Source organism: Alexandromys fortis, unplaced genomic scaffold, assembly GCF_014885135.2.
Source record: "Alexandromys fortis isolate MF-2015 unplaced genomic scaffold, M_Fortis_MF-2015_v1.1 scaffold_120, whole genome shotgun sequence".
NCBI lineage: Eukaryota > Metazoa > Chordata > Mammalia > Rodentia > Cricetidae > Alexandromys > Alexandromys fortis.
The window spans coordinates 3,815,322-3,836,390 of NW_026067999.1; the positions used below are offsets into that span (position 1 = coordinate 3,815,322).

Here is a 21,069-nt window from a genome sequence, read left to right on the forward strand (position 1 = left end):
TTAGATAAGTACAATGTTTTGTTTATGACTACATATTATGTACTTATATATGTAGTCAATTTCATTGGGAGACCAACCTTGTAAATCACAAGAGAAACTGAGGCCAAGGAATGCTACATGGTTTTGTAATGATGTATTATTAAGAAATCTTAAAGCTGGGATTCAAGACCAAGTTGGTCTGAATACAAGCTATATGATGTGGAAGACACTAGAAGTCTTAGACATTTGTGAATGTTTATCTATATCAAGCCTTAAATGGTTTCCTTTCCCAATTATGGATGATGGGTCTGACTAAGATTTTCTGGATAAAGTTAAAATTAATAAAGTGGACCAGAATCCCTTGTTAGTTAATGACAGGTGGTGAAATAAATCAATATTTTCAGCCTTTTAAATAGGTTATGAAAAAAAAACATTTTTTTCACAGAAAATTCACACCAGCAATGGGTCATTTATTTTTTCAAGAGAGAATATTGGCATCACTGGGTTTATTAAACAGTCATACTTTGTAATCTAGGCTGGTCTTAACTTCAGAGTCTCCTGACTCAGTCCACCAAATGCTGAAATTATAAACCTGCTAGGGCCACCTATCATTGATTTTTGAAGAAAGAATTTCTGAGTTTTATTTATGAATTACTTGGCATTCATGTACTTACATTTCAACCAAAATTTATAGAATTTTCATTAAGTGCAAGATAGATGGTAGGGAGATGACCGTAAGAAGACATTTTTAAAATGTTTGCATTTTATTGGAAAAAACAGTAGTTAACAAAAGATACACAGACACATATTACATACCTCTACATATACACACAAACATTAACATAAACATTTCTAAAACAGATTTCAAATCATCGAGGTCAGCTTCCAATGTAAATTACTAGATGGATGATGAGAAAGAAGACAGTACAGAAGATCATTTTTTGGCTAAAGAAAAATATAATTGAGATGGAAATATTTGGAGCCATCTCACCTGGAGGTATATACTTGGTTACATGTTAACGCATAACTGGTCACCTTTCTACTTAAAACTCTTTTCAAGGCAGAAATCCTAAAGACAACTTATGGTAAAAGTCAACCTTCAACCAAGACCCTTAAATTTCAAATTTTAAATATTTCTTCAGTTTTTGTTTTCATTTTTTTTACATAGAGCAACTTTTGCAAATGATCATGGATTCAGAATAAATCCATTATGATGCTGAAGATAAAGTGATGCTGATGTTAGCTGAACATTCCACAGCTTTATAGAGTAGTTCTCCTTTGGATCTTTGGGTGGGATCTCATAAACTTACCCCGGAGACCATTCTCAAACTGCATGGGAGTCTAAATCTCTTCCTAAATGAGTCTTTGTCTTGCTTCTACTCAACAGAACATGATTAAACTGACACTAGTTAATTTCAGAAGCTTGGTCAGAATAAGCACTGGCGTTTCATTCTGACTTTCTAGGATGTGCATTTAGACGTACACCAGTTGTCTGACTGCTTGGAGAAAGCTAAAATGCAAAAAAAAAAAAAAAATAATGAGCCCATGTAGAGAGAGCAAATGAACTTAAACAGTACTCAGCTGCTAAGTATTTCAGTTCCTTCTGCTGTCTAGCTGCATCCAGGGTTAAACCCTAAGCTGAAGCACCTCAACTGAGGCCTTCCCAAAATCTTCCCACGTGGCAACTGTGAGAGATAAAGAACCGATTATCATTATTTTAGGCCACTAAGATTTGGGGTACTTCATCATAAAGTAATATACAGCCATGTTCATAATAGATAGTATCCCCAATACCTAAATATTGTAGCATTGTCTCTGGGACCAGGCACCAGAAGAAACTGGGAGTGTTTCAAGGAGATGATTACAAGCCTGAAAAAGGAAGTAAGCATTTGTTGCAATCTAGAAAGTGGAAAGTTCATCCACTATCCTATGACAATGTGAAAATAGAATATATATGTTATAATTCTGATGATCTAGCTAAAAAGATTTCCAGAAAGAATAGTATAGGTATTAAAAGTACTACTAGATGTTAGAAGAAATATAAAGGATCCAGAGTCATTTTTTTTTGAGCTTTTAAAAGGTCTTTAAATAGTAACAGGCCTCAAGAGAAAGACCATATCAAGAGTGGGTCTGTAAGATTTCTTTGTTAAAACTTGAAAACTATCTAAATGAATGCCTTGAGAGCTCATTGAAGTGACAGAAAGTCTTGCTAGAATTGTAAGAGCAGGCCTGGCAATTCATCTCCTTCAAAGAGCAAACTTCTAAGAATTTGTGCCACAAAAGCCTTAGAAGGAGCCTTGGGTTAAGAAAGTCAGTTTTCTTTCTGTATTTGAGTTAAGGTCTCACCAAGTAATCCAGGCTGTCCACACACTCACAATCTGCTTGCTCCAGTCACTGCTGTGCAGGGAATACAGGTGGGCACCACTATTTCTGGCTCGAGAAAGGTTTATTTTCAATTGACAAATAATAACTACACATTTATGGAGAATAATGTAAGGTTTTGAAAATGTATTGTTTGTTATGTTTATACCAAGCTAAATCATCCTGCATTTATTAGTTATCATTTTTTGGGTAACAGCACCTACATGGTTGTCTTAGCAATTTTGAAATATATAACACATTATTATTAACTTAAGCATGCTGTGGAGTAGATCTCTAAAATATGTTCTTGTCAAATGGATACTGGGCTTATCCCGAAGAGATTTATGGCTATGACTTCTGTCTAATGACATGAATTATAAATCGATATCCCCAGAGCTCCAACAGATAAGGGAATTGTACCTGTTTAGCTTGAAAGCAGCAAAGACAGTGCATAATGAAAAGGATTTTTAGAGCCCTTAGTCTTCTGTGGTGGGGAAAATAGTTTACAAGTGTTACTTAGTTACGAACAAATATCATGTCTTAGGAAGAAACACTAACCAAATAACAGAATAAGCACCCAGAAAACAGAGACAAAAACACATAGAACAACTTCCATGGATGTATCCACAACCAAGGATCTGACAATCCAAACTTTTCCACATTCTAGAATTCCTGTTAACCGTTGATTGCTGCGCATCACTCATTTTCACTAATTTTGAAGAGAAATGTCTGTGGCAGTACACACATCTTCACATTTTCTATTCAATATCTTATTTCATAAGGTTTCATACTAAACTCTGTCAACAGAGCTCAACCTGAGGTATCTTGTCTGAGGTCAGTAGTGAGATCCTGAGTTTTGAAATGTCTTTTAATTCTATAATTGCACTCACTTTCCTCTGCGAAGCTTTTTTATAAGTTATTAACTTGTTTTCCTTATGTAGAAAAATAACATTAGAAAAAAAGGAAAAAAAGCAGCTTTCTAGCTTACTATTCGTGTAGATGTGCATTTTCTTGGGTTTGAGAGTAAATACAAGTATGACTTGTGTACACAGGAGAAATAGAATATTGGGGCAGAATATGTTTATCAAAAATGACCTCTAGCACATCTCCCTTCCCCATGTTTTCTTTGATGAGATTTTGAAACTTCTGCTTCTGAGAGCTAGGGATCTATATTCCCACATATTGGTCTGGAAAAGCCCGTGACTTGCTTGTCACTAAAAGAATGCAGTAACACGACAATTTGTGAATTCCCGTGATAGTTTAAATAGGAGACAGAGAGTCTGCCCTGTTTCCTGGCTCATACGCGCTTGGATTCAGGAGCTGCCCTATTAAAAAGCCCAATATCCTGCAGCTGCTCTGTTGACGCTAGGCCACATGAAAGGCCATACATGGGCACTCTAATTAGCAGTCTCAGTCTCAGGAGCTCCTAATCACCCGACATGTGAGTTTATAAGGTACAGATGCCTAATTCCCACTTGTCAAGTAGTAGACAACCTTTGAGTCTTCCAGCCGAGATTCCAGAAATCATGTAGCAGTGAAAAGTCATCCTTGCTCTGCTCCTTCCAAATTCCTGAGCACAACACTATGTAGGTTGTTTGTGCCCTTGCATTGAAGTGATTTATAATACCCAGTAACTGGAACAGGCTGTTTGAGTCGTTGTGCCAAATTTTCGGGTTTTTAGGGCTAGTAGTCAAACTAGAAGTCTTGGCATAAAATAAAATTAGAAATATTATGAAAATGTAGGCTTGAATATGCTAATGTGCTCCTGAGTAAATGCTATCTTTCTTCTCTGATGCAAAAGTCGATTTTGTAGGAGTCAGAGGGGGTGGAGGACACCGAAGAACACGGCTTACAGACACAACTAAGCGGAGCTCCCATGGGCTCATAGAGATTGAAGCAACAATCACAGAGCCTGTATGGGTCTGAGCTAGTTTCTTTGCATATGCATTACAATTGTATAGTTTGGTGTTCTTGTGGGATGCCTAACAAAGCGAGCAGGTGTGTCTCTGTCTCTTGTCTGCTCTTAAGTCTCCTTTCCTCCTTCTGGGTTGCCTTGTCCAGTTTCGAATGGAGGGCTTTCACCTTGTCTTGTATCTTGTTTTGTTGGGTTTGGTTGTTGTCTCTTGGAAGCCTGCTCCTTTGTGAAAGGAAATGGAGAGGGAGTGGATATGTGGGAGAGGGGAGGTGGGAGGCAACTGGGAGGTGTTGAGGGATAGGAAACTGTGGTTGGGATTTGTTGTATAAGAGAAGAATCTATTTTTAATAAAAAAAAGGGTAGTTGATTGTCCCATGCCAGATGGTCAGTCCTGAAAGCATACATATAAGTGATATTATACAGATCAAGAACCTTATATCAAGGAATTTGTATATATATGCATATACATGTATATATGCAATAATAATTAGTGAAAAAAAGAAGCCATGAATTTGAAGGAGAGTGGGGAGGGGACTATGGGAAGGTTTGGAAGGAAGAACAGAAAGGGTGAAATGCAATTATATTGTAATCCAAAAAATAAAAATATAAAACACCTAAAATGAACATAAAATAGCAATCCAGGGGGCTGGATAGATGGATAGCAGTTAAGAGTGCTTACTGCTCTTATATGGCCCAGTATCAGATCCCAGCACCACCCATATCAGGTGGTTCACAACTGCTTATAACTCCAGTTCCAGGGAATCACATGTCCAGTAGCCTCTATGGTCACCCACATGCATGTGGTGCACACAAACACACAAGCATGCACACACAACACATGCATGTATAAAATAAACAAATCTTTTCTAAAATGTCAATCGAAATGTGATATTGGTGGAAACTATTTCCTAAGCCATGCCAGGTAATCTACCTCTCTGAAATGAGATACCTGTTTATTTTCTTAGCTTAGCGAGATGCAGCATTATTGTCTAGGGGTCCAATATTTATCCAGTTAAATGAATTATACTAATGAAGAACTACGAGCACTGTAATGATTTGTTGATAGGGGATGTTATCTCCTGTTCAAAAAATAAACTTCTTGCTTCACCTCAATAATGATGCCACAGAAGGATACCAATGTCATAACCTTCTCAAGATAACAATTTTCAAGAATCACATTTACTTATCAATCTGTTATAAAATGAAGCACAAGTGTATTTCTTTATGAACTACATATCAGAGTTATACAAGAGAGATAAAGTGGTGTGTAATTTCTTTGATATTGGATTCAGAACTGGGTTTCTAATACATGCTTAATAAATCCTTGGTAAGTCCTTCTTGATTGCCTGGTGGATTTTTTTCACTTTATAGACAGACCTTCCATTAGCTACGAAACCCTAGCTCACTTAATTCCAGATTTGACCCATATAAAGTGATTTATATTCAACCTTTTTTGATGTCTATGTTCTATATAGTCAAACATGATCACAATTTTAAAATTCTATGATGAGATAGTCTGAACGATAAAGGAAAATATGTACAAATAAAGATTAAGGCAGACTTACAGACAGGTAAAGTTTGCAAAAGAATATAAACAGAAAGCAACTGACGATGTTCTTAAAATGCTTTAGTTATTTCAATATAAAATTATCAGTGATAGGTAAAACTTGCCATGGCTATATTTATAAGAATTAAGACAAGGCAGTGGACTACTTAATATCCATTTTTTGTTTATGCCACTCAGTAAAGAACTTGTCAAAGGGGCAAAAGGGAGAGAAATAGGAAGTATCTTTTAGGCATGACTGGCTTCTTCCTTTGCGTTGGTTCACCGAGACCTTCATTGTGCCAGGTAGCTACTTGGAAGACAACACAACACAACCATTCTATTTATCAATAAACGATAATTTTTGAAAGGAAAAATTCATGAAAGTCGAGGACACCTCAAAAACAGTCCACAGAATCAATAGTAATGCTTTATAAAACTCTATTATAAATAGAGTAAGCACCTTGGCTTCTTTAGCCAGCCAGCAGGAGAGTTTCCTGCAGCTAGGCTACTGGAGTACCCCCATCCCATCCACTGAACCCTGCAAGCTACAAGACTCCAGCCCCAAACTCGCCTATCCTTCCTGCAACCTCAATGGAACTCTGAAACACAGCCTGCTACTACACAGAGAGGACCAAGAGGGCTGCTCCAATACCCCCATCTCATCCATCAGATTGTGTAAGATACAAGTACCACCCTGCCCCCAAACTCACCTATCCTTCCTGCAACCTCAGTGAAACTCTGAAAGGGCAGCCTGCTACCACACAGAGAGGACAAAGAGGTGAGTGATCAGTCACTCAGCAGGACACACCACTCTCTAGGTCCTCCATACTGCTGCAAAACCCTTGGCTCCTCCCTCACCTGCCTCAGATTCTTTAGTCAGTCAGCAGGAGAGTTTCCTGAAGGCAGGCTGCTGGAATACACCCATCCCATCCATCAGACCCTGTAAGCTTCAATCCCACCCCGCCCCCAAACATGCCTATTCCCCCTGAAACTTCAGTGAAACTCTGAAGCATAGCCTGCTACTACATAGAGAGGACCAAGAGGTGAGTGACCAATCTCACTCATGAATATTGATGCAAAAATACTCAAAATAATACTGGCAAACAGAATCCCAGAACACATTAAAAAAATCATTCACCATGATCAAGTCAGCTTCATCCCAGAGATGCAAGGATAGTTCAACATACTAAAACCTATCAATGTAATCCACCATATAAACTGAAAAAAAATGATCATCTCATTAGAGGCTGAAAAAACATTGGACAAAATCCAACACTCCTTCATGATAAAGGTCTTGGAGAGATCATGGATACAAGGAACATATCTAAACATGATAAAAGCAATATAAAGCAAGCTGACAGCCAACATTAAAGTAAATGGAAGGAAATTCAAAGCGCTCCCACTAAAATCAGGAACAAGACAAGGCTGTCCACTTGCTCCATATCTATTTAACATAGCTCTTGAAGTTCTGGCTCAGCAATAAGACAATAAAAGAAGATCAGGGGGATCCAAACAGGAAAGGTAGAATTTATTTGAAGTTATTTGTAGATGATATGATAGTATACATAAGTGACACCCAAAACTCTACTAGAGAACTCCTACATCTGATATATACCTTCAGTAATAGGGTAGAATACAAGAGCAACTAAAAAAAAAGTAGTCTTTCTATATACAAATGATAAAAAAGCTGAGAAAGAAAACAGAGAAATATCAACCTTCACAATAGCCACAAATAACAAAATATCTTGGGGTAACTCTAACAAAAGAAGTGAAAGACATGTTTGACAAGAACTCTAACAAAAGAAGTGAAAGACATGTTTGACAAGAACTCTAACAAAAGAAGTGAAAGACATATTTGACAAGAACTCTAAGTCTTCGAAGAAAGAAATTGAAGAAGATATGATGTGGGAGTGTCATATATCAATCTGTTGATTCCATTGGTTAATTAAATAAAGAAACTGCTTGCCCTGATAGGTTAAAACATAGGTGGGAGGAGTAAACAGGAGGAAGAGAAGTGAGGTAAGACTCCTCAGACAGACGCGAGATAGCTCTGCTCTCAGAGACACACGCGATGAAGCTCCAACTCAAGATGGACATAGGCTAGAATCTTCCCGGTAAGATTATTAGAAATGGGCTAGTCCAGGTGCAAGAGTTAGCCGAGAAGAGGCTAGATATAATGGGCAAGCAGTGTTTAAAAGAATACAATTTGTGTGTTGTTATTTCGGGCATGAGCTAGCAGGCGGCCGGAGTGCTGGGGATGCAGCCCCGCTGCCACTCCTATTTGAACAAAGATATCAGAAAACAGAAAGATCTTTCATGCTCTTGGATAGGTAGGAACAACATAATAAAAATGGTAATCTTACCAAAAGCAATCTACAGATTCAATGTAATACCCATCAAAATCCTGACACAATTCTTCACAGACTTGAAAGAGCAATAATCAACTTCATATGGAAAAAATGAAAAACTCAGGATAGCCAAAACAATCCTGCACAATAGAAGAACTTCCAGAGGGATCACCATTTCTGACTTCAAGTTCTATTACAGAGCTACAGTATTGAAAATAGCTTGATATTGCCATAAAAACCAAGTTTGACCAATGGAAACAAATCAAAGATCCGGACATTAATCCATGCACCTATGAATACCTGATTTTTGACAAAGAAGCTAAAATTATACAATGGAAAAAAGAAAACATCTCCAACAAATGGTGCTGGCATAACTGGATGTCAACATGTAGAAGAATGAAAATAGATCCATATCTATCCCCGTGCACAAAGCTCAAGTTCAAACAGATTAAAGACCTCAATATAAATCTGACCACACTGAACCAGATAGAAGAGAAAGTGGGAAGTAGCCTTCAAAGCATGGGTACAGGAGACCACTTCCTAAATATAACCCCAGTAGCACAGACACTGAGAGCAACAATAAATAAATGGAACCTCTTGAAACTGAGAAGCTTCTATAAAGGAAAGGGCATAGTCAATAAGACAAAAAAGCTAGCCTGCTAAATGGGAAAAGGTCTTCACCATCCCCACATCAGTCAGAGGACTGATTTCCAAAATATATAAAGACCTCAAGAAATTAAATATCACTGGGCAATGGTGACTCACACCTTTAATCCCAGCACTTGGGAGGCAGAGGCAGGTGGATCTCTGGGAGTTCGAGGCCAGCCTGGTCTACAAAAGCTAGTTCCGGGGCAGGCACCAAAACTACAGAGAAACCTTGTCTCGAAAAACCAAAAAGAAAAAAAAAACCCAAAGAAATTAGATATCAAAATTCCAAATAACCCAATTAAAAAGTAGGGTAGAGAACTAAACAGAGAATTCTCAACAGAAGAATCTCAAATGGCCAAAAGACACTTAAGGAAATGTTCAACATCCTTAGCCATCAGGGAAATGAAAATCAAAACACTCTGATATACCATTTTACACCAGTCAGTATGGCTAAGATTAAAAATACCAATGACAGCTTATGTTGGAGAGAATGTGGAGTAAGGGGAAAATTCCTCCATTGCTGGTGGGAATACAAACTTGTATAATCACTTTGGAAATCAGTGTGACAGTTCCTCAGAAAATTGGGAACTGATATACCTCAGGACCCACTCTTGGGCATATAACTAAAGATGCTCAATCATGCTACAAGGACATTTGTTCAACTATGTTCATAGCAGCTTTATTTGTAACATCCAGAACCTGGAGACAACCTAGATGCCCCTCAACCGAAGAATGGATAAAGAAAATGTGGCATATTTACACTTTAGAGTACTACTCAGCAGTAAAAAAACAGTGACATCTTGAAATCTTTATGCAGATGGATGGAACTAGAAACTATGTGAGGTAACCCAGACCCAGAAAGATGAACATGGTTTGTACTCACTCATAAGTTGATACTAGCTGTAAAGCAAGGGATATTGAGCCTATAGTTCATGATCCCAGAGAAGCAAGTAGCAAGGTGAACCCTAAGAGAAACATACATAGATCTACCTGGAAAAGATAAATAGAGAAGATCGCCTGATAAAATTGGGAGCATGGGGGTGGAGGGAGTAAGGAGGAAAGAAGGGGAAGACAAGGGGAGAAGGGGAAGGGGAGGAGAACTTGAGGGAATGAGATAGTTGAGATTGAGGAAGGACAAAGATGAGAGCAAATAAAGAGATATTTTGATTGAGGGAGCCATTATGAGGCTAGTAAGAAACCTGGCACTAAAGAAATTCCCAGGAATCCACAAGGATGACCCCAGCCTAAGACCCTAAGCAATAAGGGAGAGTGTGCCAGAACTGGCCTTGTCCTATATTTAGACTGATAAATATCTTAAATGTCACTATAGAACCTTCACCCAGCAATTGATGGAAACAGTGGCAGAGACCTGCATCGGAGCACTGAACTGAGCTTCCAAAGTCCAGTTGAAGTGTGGAAGGAAAGAGAATATGAGCAAAGAGATCCAGCCCATAATAGAGATATCCACTGAAACAGTTTACCTGAGCTAATGTGAGCTCACCAACTCCAGCCAGATAGGGAAGGAAACAGCATACGTTCAAACTAGTCCCTCTGAATGTGGTTGACAGTTGCATTGCTGGGGCAGACTGCGGGGCCACTGGCAGTGGCACCAGGTCTTATCTCTACTGGTTGTACTGGCTTTTTAGGAAACTATTCTCTTTGGAGGGATACCTTGCTCAGCCTAGATATAGTAGGGAGAGCCTTGGACCTTCCACAAAGCAATGTGCCTTACCCTCTCTGAGGAGTGGATGAGGGGTAAGTTAGGGGTTTAGGTGGAGGACGTGGGAGGAACAGGGGAGTGGGAACTTAGATTGTTGTGTAAAATAAAAAGATAGTTTGCTTTATTTAAAAAAATAATAAAATGTGAAAAAAGAGAATCCTTCAACTGAACAAAATATAAAAAATACAGTAAGCACTGAAAACACAATGATGAACAATAACCATAGATATCTAAATAGAGTATAAGAGATTACTGATATACACATACACAGAGACAAAGATATGGGGGATTCAGGTGAGCATTAATTATCCAAAGTTAATGAAGGTACTTATGGTAGTAGTATTGAGATACACACGGCTGTGTGTAAATTACCAATGACAAACCTTTGCCCCTAGTGTAACTTTAGTTGCCTATTGGGTTTTAATACTTATTTCCATTTATCTTCTTATTATTTAAAATGTATTTCTTGCTCACATTAAAGAGCTCTGGGTTTTGATAGCCAATATTGACTATTGTCTTCACTCAGTAGATACTTATTTCTTGTACTGTATCAAAGTCACTTCAGTTATTTTGTTGAGAATGAGACTATTAATTCCGACTAAAGGCTCAGAAAAGTAGTACTTTGTGGAGGAGGAGAGGGAGGCAGCTATTTTCTCCTGCTTGACAGTTTTCTCCATCCAACAATGTCCTTCCTACATTTTCTAGTTCATTCTTTCTCTCAAAGAACTTCCATCTCTTCCCTCTTACTCAAGATCCAGTCTCTTGGCCATTACAGAAAAGGAGAGGAAAATACTGGTCTGGTCTGGAAGTTAAATGGCTTGGGTGAAATTAACATCTTTTCTACTTTGTAACTTTCAGTTTGGGATAGATAGTGCCTCAACGTTTTTGCTTTTTTATTTCTTCATCTTTAAAATGAAGAGGTGAGTTATTTAGCCATTTTCTGCATTTGTGAATATAAGCTTCTAATAATGGCTACTGTATTGCCTTGAGACCAATCTCTAGGTGGTGCACATGTTTAAGAGTCTTCATGCCAGTCAGGAAACATAATGAAAATAAGGGTCGTAATGCTCTCCTCCTCTTCTAATACTGATAACTACTACCAGAGTTAGCACGGGAATGTACATTACACATATACATAAGATCCAGTGTTTAGAAGAACCTTGTGCTTAGCCTAACGTATAGTGATCTTGGAATGTATAATTTATAAACAAAGTCCCTTCATTTTTATTTCTCTCCAGGCACCACAAATCCTAAAGCCACCATTGACTTCTGCTGTACTATGATGCTATTGGCCTGCTGCTTCTATTCTGGAGCTTAATTACGTTTCAATAATTTCTCATCTCCCTAATGACCACTTATAGACTCCTTACATATGGAAATTCTTTCCTAGTAGTTTCTGTCAGTTTTACTCTAGAAGACTCAGAAGACACACTAAATTCAAAGAAGCATGAAGGTGAACATCTTCCATCTGGTCAGTTATTAACATCATTTGACATCTGTTCTGGGTACAATGTGAGCACCGAGAATGCAGGGCACAGGTAATCAGGGGATGCTCCTACTCCTAAATTCAAAATACTGACAATAGCACCAGTGGCAAACCACACCAAGCACTTGTTGATGTCTAAGTTGGACGATCCTGTTGGTGAAATTCTCCAGACTATTAGTCTCTCTCTCTCTCTCTCTCTCTCTCTCTCTCTCTCTCTCTCTCTCTCTCTCTCTTTCTCGCACCACCACACCTGTAGAAGCTCCTGTAGAAGGCCATGACAAACTACATTTCCAAGAATTCACCTCTGTATTGGCTTGGGGTTGAAATTTGTCAGGATACAATCTTTAGGAATTTGGAAGATGGAAAGTAAGCCAGGGTTACTATTGCTGGGAGTCCTTATGCATGTGGTACTTCAGAATTTTGTGGCCTTTTACATTCTCATTCCACTTTGATATGTTGGCTTCTAAAGATTTTTCCGTGACCATTTGGCTTACCATCTAGAGCTTCAGGCGAATCCCCTCCCTTTCGCTGTTGCTTCTTTTGGTCACTTGCACATTTATTTAATCCTAATTAGTTTGTGAGATTTCTTATTTTGATAAAGCTTTTCTGTATTTTCCTGACTAAACATAATGGAGAGAAATATTCTTTTCCTCCAGTATTTTAACTACAAAACAACAATTTGATGAAAATTATTATAGCATTCTTCAATTAGTATTTAGTGATCATGGTAATGTAGTAAGAATTGGAGAGGAACAAAGAAGAAGGAGACAGAGCTATTTTCTTGACTACGCAAATTTGATTCCTTTTTTTTTTGTATGTGTTCTAACCTGCACTCACCAGCTTCAATACTATTGAACTCTATTCGAGTCCTTTTATAATTGTTAGTGTATCAGGACCTTGTTGTTTAAGTTCTCAAAGGTTTCTCATTGATACACCAGCTTATAGACCACAGTCTATAAGTCAGTGAATAGGAAAAAGGACAGGTTCATAAAATAAAGGACACATTAAGAGTGTGGCGAAGGGTGAAGGGATGCTTTCATGGTACTGAATATTCCTGACTGCATACCCTATGAGGAACTGTAGAAGGGACAAGAAATGTTGGGCTTGAGATGAAATATAACTGGATCATACGAGAGTTATTTTCTAAAGGGCAGAGAGACTTTATGAAATTGGATTTATATTTATACTAATGGTTTCAAGGAAACAAATCAAAAATAATTGTTGACATTGGGAGGAGCCAGAATTAAACTCAAAATGGGAATGAACCATTAAATCTGTACAATTGAATATGGAATTTACCATGTTGAAAGATCATGAATTCCTGGATGTTAGAGATAGGCAAGTATTGAATATTTGCTGGGAATACTGAGTGGTTTAAGAGACTATATAATTAGTTACCTCCCACTCAGAGAAGACTGACTGTATGTAGAAATTATTTAAGTAATAAGTTTAAGGGAGTAAGCCATACTAAAGGTGAAGACTGACATTTATGAAAGACATATGCACTAAGCTATATACATGCATTAACTCCCAGAATTTTCTGATTATTTTCATTCAGTTTTGATAAACATGCTCCAATATAGTTGAGCCAATAACAATAGTTTAGTTGTGGTATAACTTTTGTGAAGTATCTAATATCAAATATTTAAGATATAAGGCATGAAAACTTAAAAATCTCCTACAGTCTTGCATTAAGTAAAGAAAATGACTCATTGAATTGGATGTACTCCGAGAGTCTAACAAACCAAATACATAGAAACCTATAGGCTAGAAACAACAATACAACCTTCCTAATAGCCACTTTTCCCCTTCTTCTGCTTAGTTTCTGCTAGCAGTTGCTCAGAGGGAGAGAAGTCAATAGTGTTAATAGTCAAAGTCTATTTGGTACATTGTTTGTTTCTGCAGGGAGTCAATAACTCAAGAACTGAGAACTTGATCAATAAGATCAAGTCTGTATTTTGTCTTGCCCTGGATGCCTTTCTACCAACTTGGAAAAGATCGGTTAAGTTAAGGCTGCAATTACCCACTTACGGCTTGGAAAAGACTTAAGAGGTTTTGAGCAGTGGGCACCTATGGGCTGGCATTGCTTTCCACACCTGCTGAATATACATGTAAATCAGGTGCAAAAACAACATCCCACCAGCTCTGACCAATCTTGTATACCTCTAAATTATCTGCATAATCCTCTTAAGCTAGCTTCTTCTTCTTCTTCTTCTTCTTCTTCTTCTTCTTCTTCTTCTTCTTCTTCTTCTTCTTCTTCTTCTTCTTCTTCTTCTTCTTTTTTTCCAAGTGAACAGGGGCTGAAGTTCTGTTTTTAAATTGGCAGTTACTGATGCAGGTGAACACTATAAACCATCAGGAGGTACTTTCCTGTGGCTTCTCCCAAGGACACTCAAAGCAGCAGAATGAACTAGAAACAATCCACATTGGATAATTCTCATTTTTTTTGTTTAGTTTTGCAAGTCATCTGAGTTCCAGCTCTCTTCCACCTTCCTGTGACCTTTTTATAAATTAGCGCCCCAGCTCTAACTTCGTATAAGCACCTTTCATAAAAAAGGAAAATAGAAAATAATAGATAAACTTGTTTTAAAAAGAAAATATCTGGAGTGCATCTCCCTTTATGGTTCATTACTATGGTTACCAGATTTAAGACTACAGCAACATAACCGGTCTCTAGTTCCCCAGGGAAGATTGATTGCAGTAAGCCATAGAAGACAGAGATTGATCACAAGGTGAAAATAACTCCAGTATCTGTTGATTTAATTGTTGGTCAACTGAGCTCCTGTATAAGTAAATGTGCATGAAGGCATGTAGCAAAGAGCTTAGGCATTGTCTCTCGTCCTTTCCAAAACTGTTAGTGCAATAGATTTAGGGAGCAGCATAAAGAATGGCTCCTGTGGGTCTTGGAACACCGGTTTTCACAGACAATAGTCTGAATGACTAGGCTGAAGTTAATTCCTTCCCACCAATTGTGTGCCTTGTAATTAAACAAACATACCCAGCTGAATATGACACAGCTTCAACACCAAAAAGCACAGGTCACCAAGTGATGAGCCCACTGGATTGTGGGCATCAAAGTCCACAGCTGGGGATACAGGATGACAAGGCCTAATGAGTTTTGTGAGATACAATGGTACGAGAAACAGGTTCTGTCATTGCCATTGTAGCAAGAGAATCTCAGGGCCCTTCCTTCTGGATTTAGACCTGCATCTTAAACGTGTCTGAGAAGGTTTAAGAGAGAGAAACCCCAGTTTGCTTACCTGGCTTTCAAAACACATTTGTGATGTGATACCACATGATCATACTTTTGTGGTGTCCAAGATAATCAAATTCATCAAAACAATAATGTGGTTGCTAGACCAAGAGGAAGAAAAATGAGGGATGCTAGTCAAAGTTTCAAATGCTTCAGTAATGCCAACTAAACAAATTGTAGGGATCTAATGCACAGTAATGTAAGGACAGGTTGAAACACTGTACCATACATACACTTGAGATTTGCTGAGAGAGCAGAGCTTGAGTATTCTTTTCTATTTTTGGTTGTAGCCTAGCCTTTAACAGCTGAGCCATCCGTCCAGCCCAAACTTACGTATTCTTATGACAAAGAAAGAGAAAAGGAAAAAAAAAAGTATCAAATGGTAACCATTGATACAATGAATATGTTGATTGGTGTGATTATGGTGCTTGTTATATTAAATATGTATATATATCACAAGCTATATTTTATAAATAACATGTAATTTTTTAAGTTATATATGAACAAAGTTGAGAAAGTCATAAGGAAAATAACCCAATGTTGGATGCAAAACAGACACGTACCAAAATCTTTTCTCTGCCGACCAACACATACATGCTCTCACATTCATTAATATATCTTACATAATAAACACCAAACTAAGCAGCATTTACTTTTTCAAACTAGGATTCACTATAAAATTTTCTAGTCTATGCACTAATTTTCATTATTTTTTTTTAAAAAAATTGCTGGAGACCACTGAACTGACTTCAAGCACTTTTCAGAGTTTAGAATCTATTGCATTACAGTTTTATAGTCCCAGGTTCTTTGCTGTAAGCATTCATTCATTAAATATTTTCTGAGCATCTACCATATGATATGAATATACTATTCATAGGTAAATCTGAAAGAGCAGCTTCCAAACGCCTTTCAGAGTCCTGATGTAAACTAAAAGGCCAATTAAATTATGCTTAAATTCATTGCAATTGCTACCTACCATGCCGGACAAGTTACTAAGATTTCACAAGAGTCTGTAGAGCCTCCACTCTATGTGTCATACCTTGTATAGACCCTGACACTCACTGTTGTGTCCTACACACTATTCGTACCTTACTTTTTGTAGATTTTAGTGATGAATAGCGTGTATTCAATATGTCTTCAATGGCTTCTTAGAGAAGAATCTCTTTTAAAACATCTAGTATTCAAGGTTGCAGAATTCACTTTTTAATTTAATTTATTAAGTAGTTGCATGCCTCCATGTTAAAAATTACAGATCACACAGGCACCAGTGAGAATAAACTTTAGGATCAGGCCTTATTGGAATATAGAAGCGTCATTTTGCAGTTTCCATTGCACAGTCCATGTTTTTGCTAGTTTCTTTTTCATTGATGACTCAAACTTTCCTAGCTTTCCAAACAGTTCCATGTGTTTTTCTTTCTAGTAATTCTTCTTTTTGTCTTTTGTTGTTTTCTTTCAGTCAAATTCGAGTTCCGTACAGGAGGTACCCAGCTCTGTTAAGCAGCAACCATAGGTACTGTTTTCTATTCTTTTCTAAATGCTTGCATTTATTATATCAGATTTTTAATAATGTAGTTGTGAGTCCCTTATGCACTAACTAGCAATTGTGTTCATCAAAATAACATGCAAGATAGTTTTAATTAAAGAGCCAGAGGGTATTTCATATGAGCATGAGAGAACAAGTTTATATAATGAATTCAACTGTGCTATTCTAAGCAGTTGTCCATTTTCCCCAGACTTACTTGTACTTTGACCTAAACTCCAGTATTCTGGATTCTTAAGCACACATAGCCTTGGACACTTCAAATGTTCCATCTGAGAAATGACATGGCTGGATTTCTATTTTCAGATCCCTGAGCTATGAGGCACCGCATAAAATCTAGGAATTCATTCAACAGAAGCACAGAGTATGGACCAGGCACTGTGACAGGCACTCGTTTTTTGCTGTTCAAAACAGCCCTACCTAATGATATTTTTCCAATGCCTTTCTGGAAACCAGGAGAAGGAATGAACATGGGAATAGTTGATGAGTGTTACAGGTGTGCTAAGAAACAGCATTTGGATCCTGCATTTGCCATCTGGTGTAAATAAAAGAACCTCATAAAGAGTGAAATCTCTCTCTGATAGAGGGTGTTCTAATTTAAAGGAATTTGTCATTTGTTTCTTTGGTTATATGTGTTGTTATCATGACAGAAGTGACTTCTTTGTTCACAAACAAATATCTCTCAAAAATCTCAGTCTTCTGTGTGTGCAGCACATATGGTTCTTACAGTGCACCTTTCTTAACACTCCCATTCTTGGTACATGGATAATTCTTTGCCCATGAACCACAGATGCTTTAGCAGGTTTCAGGACTGGATTACTGCAGCACATACAGCATCTGCTCTCAAAGTTGTAAACTAAAATGGCTCTAGATGATGCCAAATATCCCCTGGGCCAGGGAAAACATGGCTCCTGTCTGGTTTAGATCAAAGGAGATGTCTGTGATACCGACTCTCACTTCCATCTGAAGTTCAAGGTATGGGATGCTCTCCAGGTTCCTGTGATGTAGATGTGAGTTCTAACAGCAAGGTGGGATGAGGCCATTTTCTGATGAGCTGCAAATGCCACATCTGAGAGTGTAGCTTCCACTATCCATTTAATTATTTAGTCCAGGCTTACTTATTCACAGAACTAAGACCAACACACAGTGGTTTACTATGAATGCTTTAACACAAAATAAATAAGAACATTGCTTCTCCCTAGAGAATAAGCTTTATTTAAAGCCCAGAACAACCTATATTTCCAGGAATTCCCTCAGAAACAACTAGGCTGCATTAGAGTTTATCTGCAATTGTCTTTTTCTTCTTGTTAACCCCTAAAGTTGCATGAATACACGCTTTAGGCAGTTTTTACAGCATCTTTTCTTTTCTAATAAAGAACAATATAAAGGAAACTTTCAAAGCTATCTGTTTAGCCAACAAATTTGAGGGTTGTCCATCAGCTTAAAAAGAGAGCTTAAGATGGGGAGCATTTTCTTAAACTCTGTCTTACACAGAGCCAGAATCATTCATTTTTCTAAATAGATTTGATTGTGTCAGATGCTACTTTATCAAACTTGTAGAAAGCAACTCCAGATTCGCCTAAGTGTTTCTTCATCCTCATCTGAGTTTGTTGTCAATGAGAATAGCATTGATAGAAGACAAAGGATGGTTGTTCTCCATTCAGTTCAATATCTTTATGCTAATCCGGTTAGGTTGAAATAACTGCAGTTTGAGTGACCACAAAATATCTTCTATCAATTAGGAGCCAGACCGGAAAGGAAGACTGCGGACATCCATCATAGTCTTTATAAGATTTAAAGAGCTAAGCCACAGGCTTGGCTTCAGGAATGGAAATCAAAAGGATTATCTTGTGAAAGCTGACAACTTGTTTGGGAAAGCCGGCACAGAACTACTTTAACAACAGTAACTGTAAGATTCAGTAGGAAGAATTGGATTGCTTATTCTGCCCTCGGGGTTCACACTCAGCACTACTAAATTCTCAGCCAAAGTGTGGACACAGGATGCATTCTAGGAGGTGTTTGACATTTGGTAAGCAGAGTATGCTGTGGTTCTCATCAGGACTCTGGCCCAGGGGACAGTCTATCTTAGTTTGCTTTGGTTTCCTACAATGTAATTTCAAGATGAGGAATTGCATGAAAAAAAGGTCTTTTTAGAAGACAGTGTAAAAGTTGTGGTGAAGGAATGGGAAAGTAGTGGAACATCAATAAAGGGTGTGTTGATAATCAATGGGTTATCATGTCATAAGCTGACCTTAAACCTCTGAGACTTGTTTTTGCCCTTGCAAGATTTGACATGCTGGCTATTTAGCCTTCAGCCAATAGCTTTCTTTAGTTATGGACCCTTCTAGCATTTTCTTCATAGCATTTAAAGCCTACACTGAGTATGTATGGGGTATATTCTCAGAGGTGCAAAAAATTATTGATATGTGTGGATGGCAGAATAACTTGAAAACGATGAATTTCCGACCTTAAAGAGCAAAGGGGTTTTCTTGATGTGATTAAGGTAGAGAAGTTGAGTTAGTATACAGATGACAGGCCAATTTCAACAAAAAGATTTTAAAATGGACTCTTTCCCAGATGTTGTCAGAAGTAGACATAACCATGGGAGAAGTATCAAGGAGATGCAATGTTCTTGCTTTAAAACCAGAGAAAGAAAGTCATGAGCCAAGCAATGTGAGTAGACTCTAGATACTGGAAAAAGTAAAAAATTATATTCTCCTCTAGACATATAAATGGACCAAAGATGGCATTATGGTTTGAACCTGAAATGTTCCTTATACATTCATTCTTTGGATGCTTAGTGCCATTTTGAAAGATTTTGGTAATTTTTGGAGGTGGGGCTTAGCCAGTGGGGTTTGGGATCATTGGTTACCAGTCCTTTAATGTGTCTCATCCATGTCTATTTCCTGTCACCACCCCCTCTGTGTATCTTGGTCCACCAGAACCTGAACTATTCTGCTTTGCCATATTCCTTCCCTGTCATGATGGACTAGACCCTGAACCAAAATAAATACAGCTCCCTTTTAAGTTGTTCAGCCATGTATTTTGGTCATAGTGACACAAAAAGTAACACAGTCTTGGTATATTGGCACCTTAAGTTACGTTTTCACTCCGTGCTGATATGTATTAGCTTAAAAGCCTCCCTAAAACAAACTTGAGTCACTAAAAAAACCTTAAAATGTTTTTTGACCACATGGAGCTAATTTCTTCATATATCTATGAAACTCTACAAAGCATTTTTGACCACTAATCAGAGTTTTGTGATTTTAAGGCCACAAGTTGCTGCTGCTCTTTGAAGGCCAAAGATTCCTCACTGTCAACTACATAATTGAGTTCCCCCTCTTCTGACTTCTTCTGCCCTTGCAAACCTCCTTGTCTTCCCTCCTTCTGCATTATAAGGACCCCTTTCTTTAAGATGACTTCATGCTCAGAAGGGTCTGCTCTCCCAGGTAATTAGACAAATACTGTCAACTGAAGTTACTCTATGTGACGCCTGCTTAGTTCTCTCCTTTCCTCTGATGAACCACCACATCTGCCAATCCTCTTCACAGACTTCTAGAAACAGCATGGCCCTCGCAACATGTTGTTGGAAGTTCAATGAGATATGGGTTAGGTGCCTGACTTCTGGAGTTATAGATAGTGTTTATCTTGTTCTGAGCCACTAAGTTTCTGTTGATTTGTTATGACAATGATGGGCAATACTTGTTACTCTAATAATTCAAGCCACAACTTCATTTTCGTATTTCTACTTGTTTAAGACAAGCTTTGCTAAGCTTGTAGTAAGTGTCCCTGATTTGGAAAGCTAGTTCCAGCAACATTACAAAAGGCAAACTAATGTGAATATATAAGGATTTGTGCTTTCACCGAGCGCCTTATAGCTATGTTCAAATTAACGGTGCAATTAAGAATGTGTTTAAATAAAAATACTGCAGTGCTTTCCTGATATTGTGCCCTGTTCCAATCTGACCCTTCCAATGTGAAGGATAGTTCTATAATTCTAATTTATAGATTCATCCCTAAAGCCTTTCAGAAGATTTTATTTCATGAGTAATTAAAGTCTTCCTGCCCTTCAGGTGCTATGTTCTCAGCACTTTTCTGGACCCAGATCTTTGTGTTTTAGTGAAAGCACCACATTGTTTGTGTTTGTCTTGTAGGCTTCTTTTCCTCTGTTTCTTTCTGACATGCTGCTTGCTACTCCAGGGGCACTGCCCTTGATCCTCTCCTCTCCTCTCCTCTCCTCTCCTCTCCTCTCCTCTCCTCTCCTCTCCTCTCC

The 21,069-nt window shown here is 38.0% G+C and overlaps 1 protein-coding gene across 3 annotated transcripts in view; it reads right to left on the bottom strand.

The window, feature by feature from the left end:
• The window catches only part of Glra2 (glycine receptor alpha 2), a 187,797-nt gene that overhangs the window by 6,980 nt on the left and 159,748 nt on the right, over positions 1–21,069 (bottom strand). Inside the window, exon 8 of one of the 3 annotated variants that reach the window (XM_050160635.1) lies at positions 1,023–1,048. The exons of the other annotated variants lie outside the window; for them this stretch is intronic. Within the exon in view, the coding sequence (XP_050016592.1) occupies positions 1,023–1,048 (26 nt within the window). The remainder of the gene's footprint in view (positions 1–1,022; positions 1,049–21,069) is intronic. 3 annotated transcript variants of the gene reach the window in all.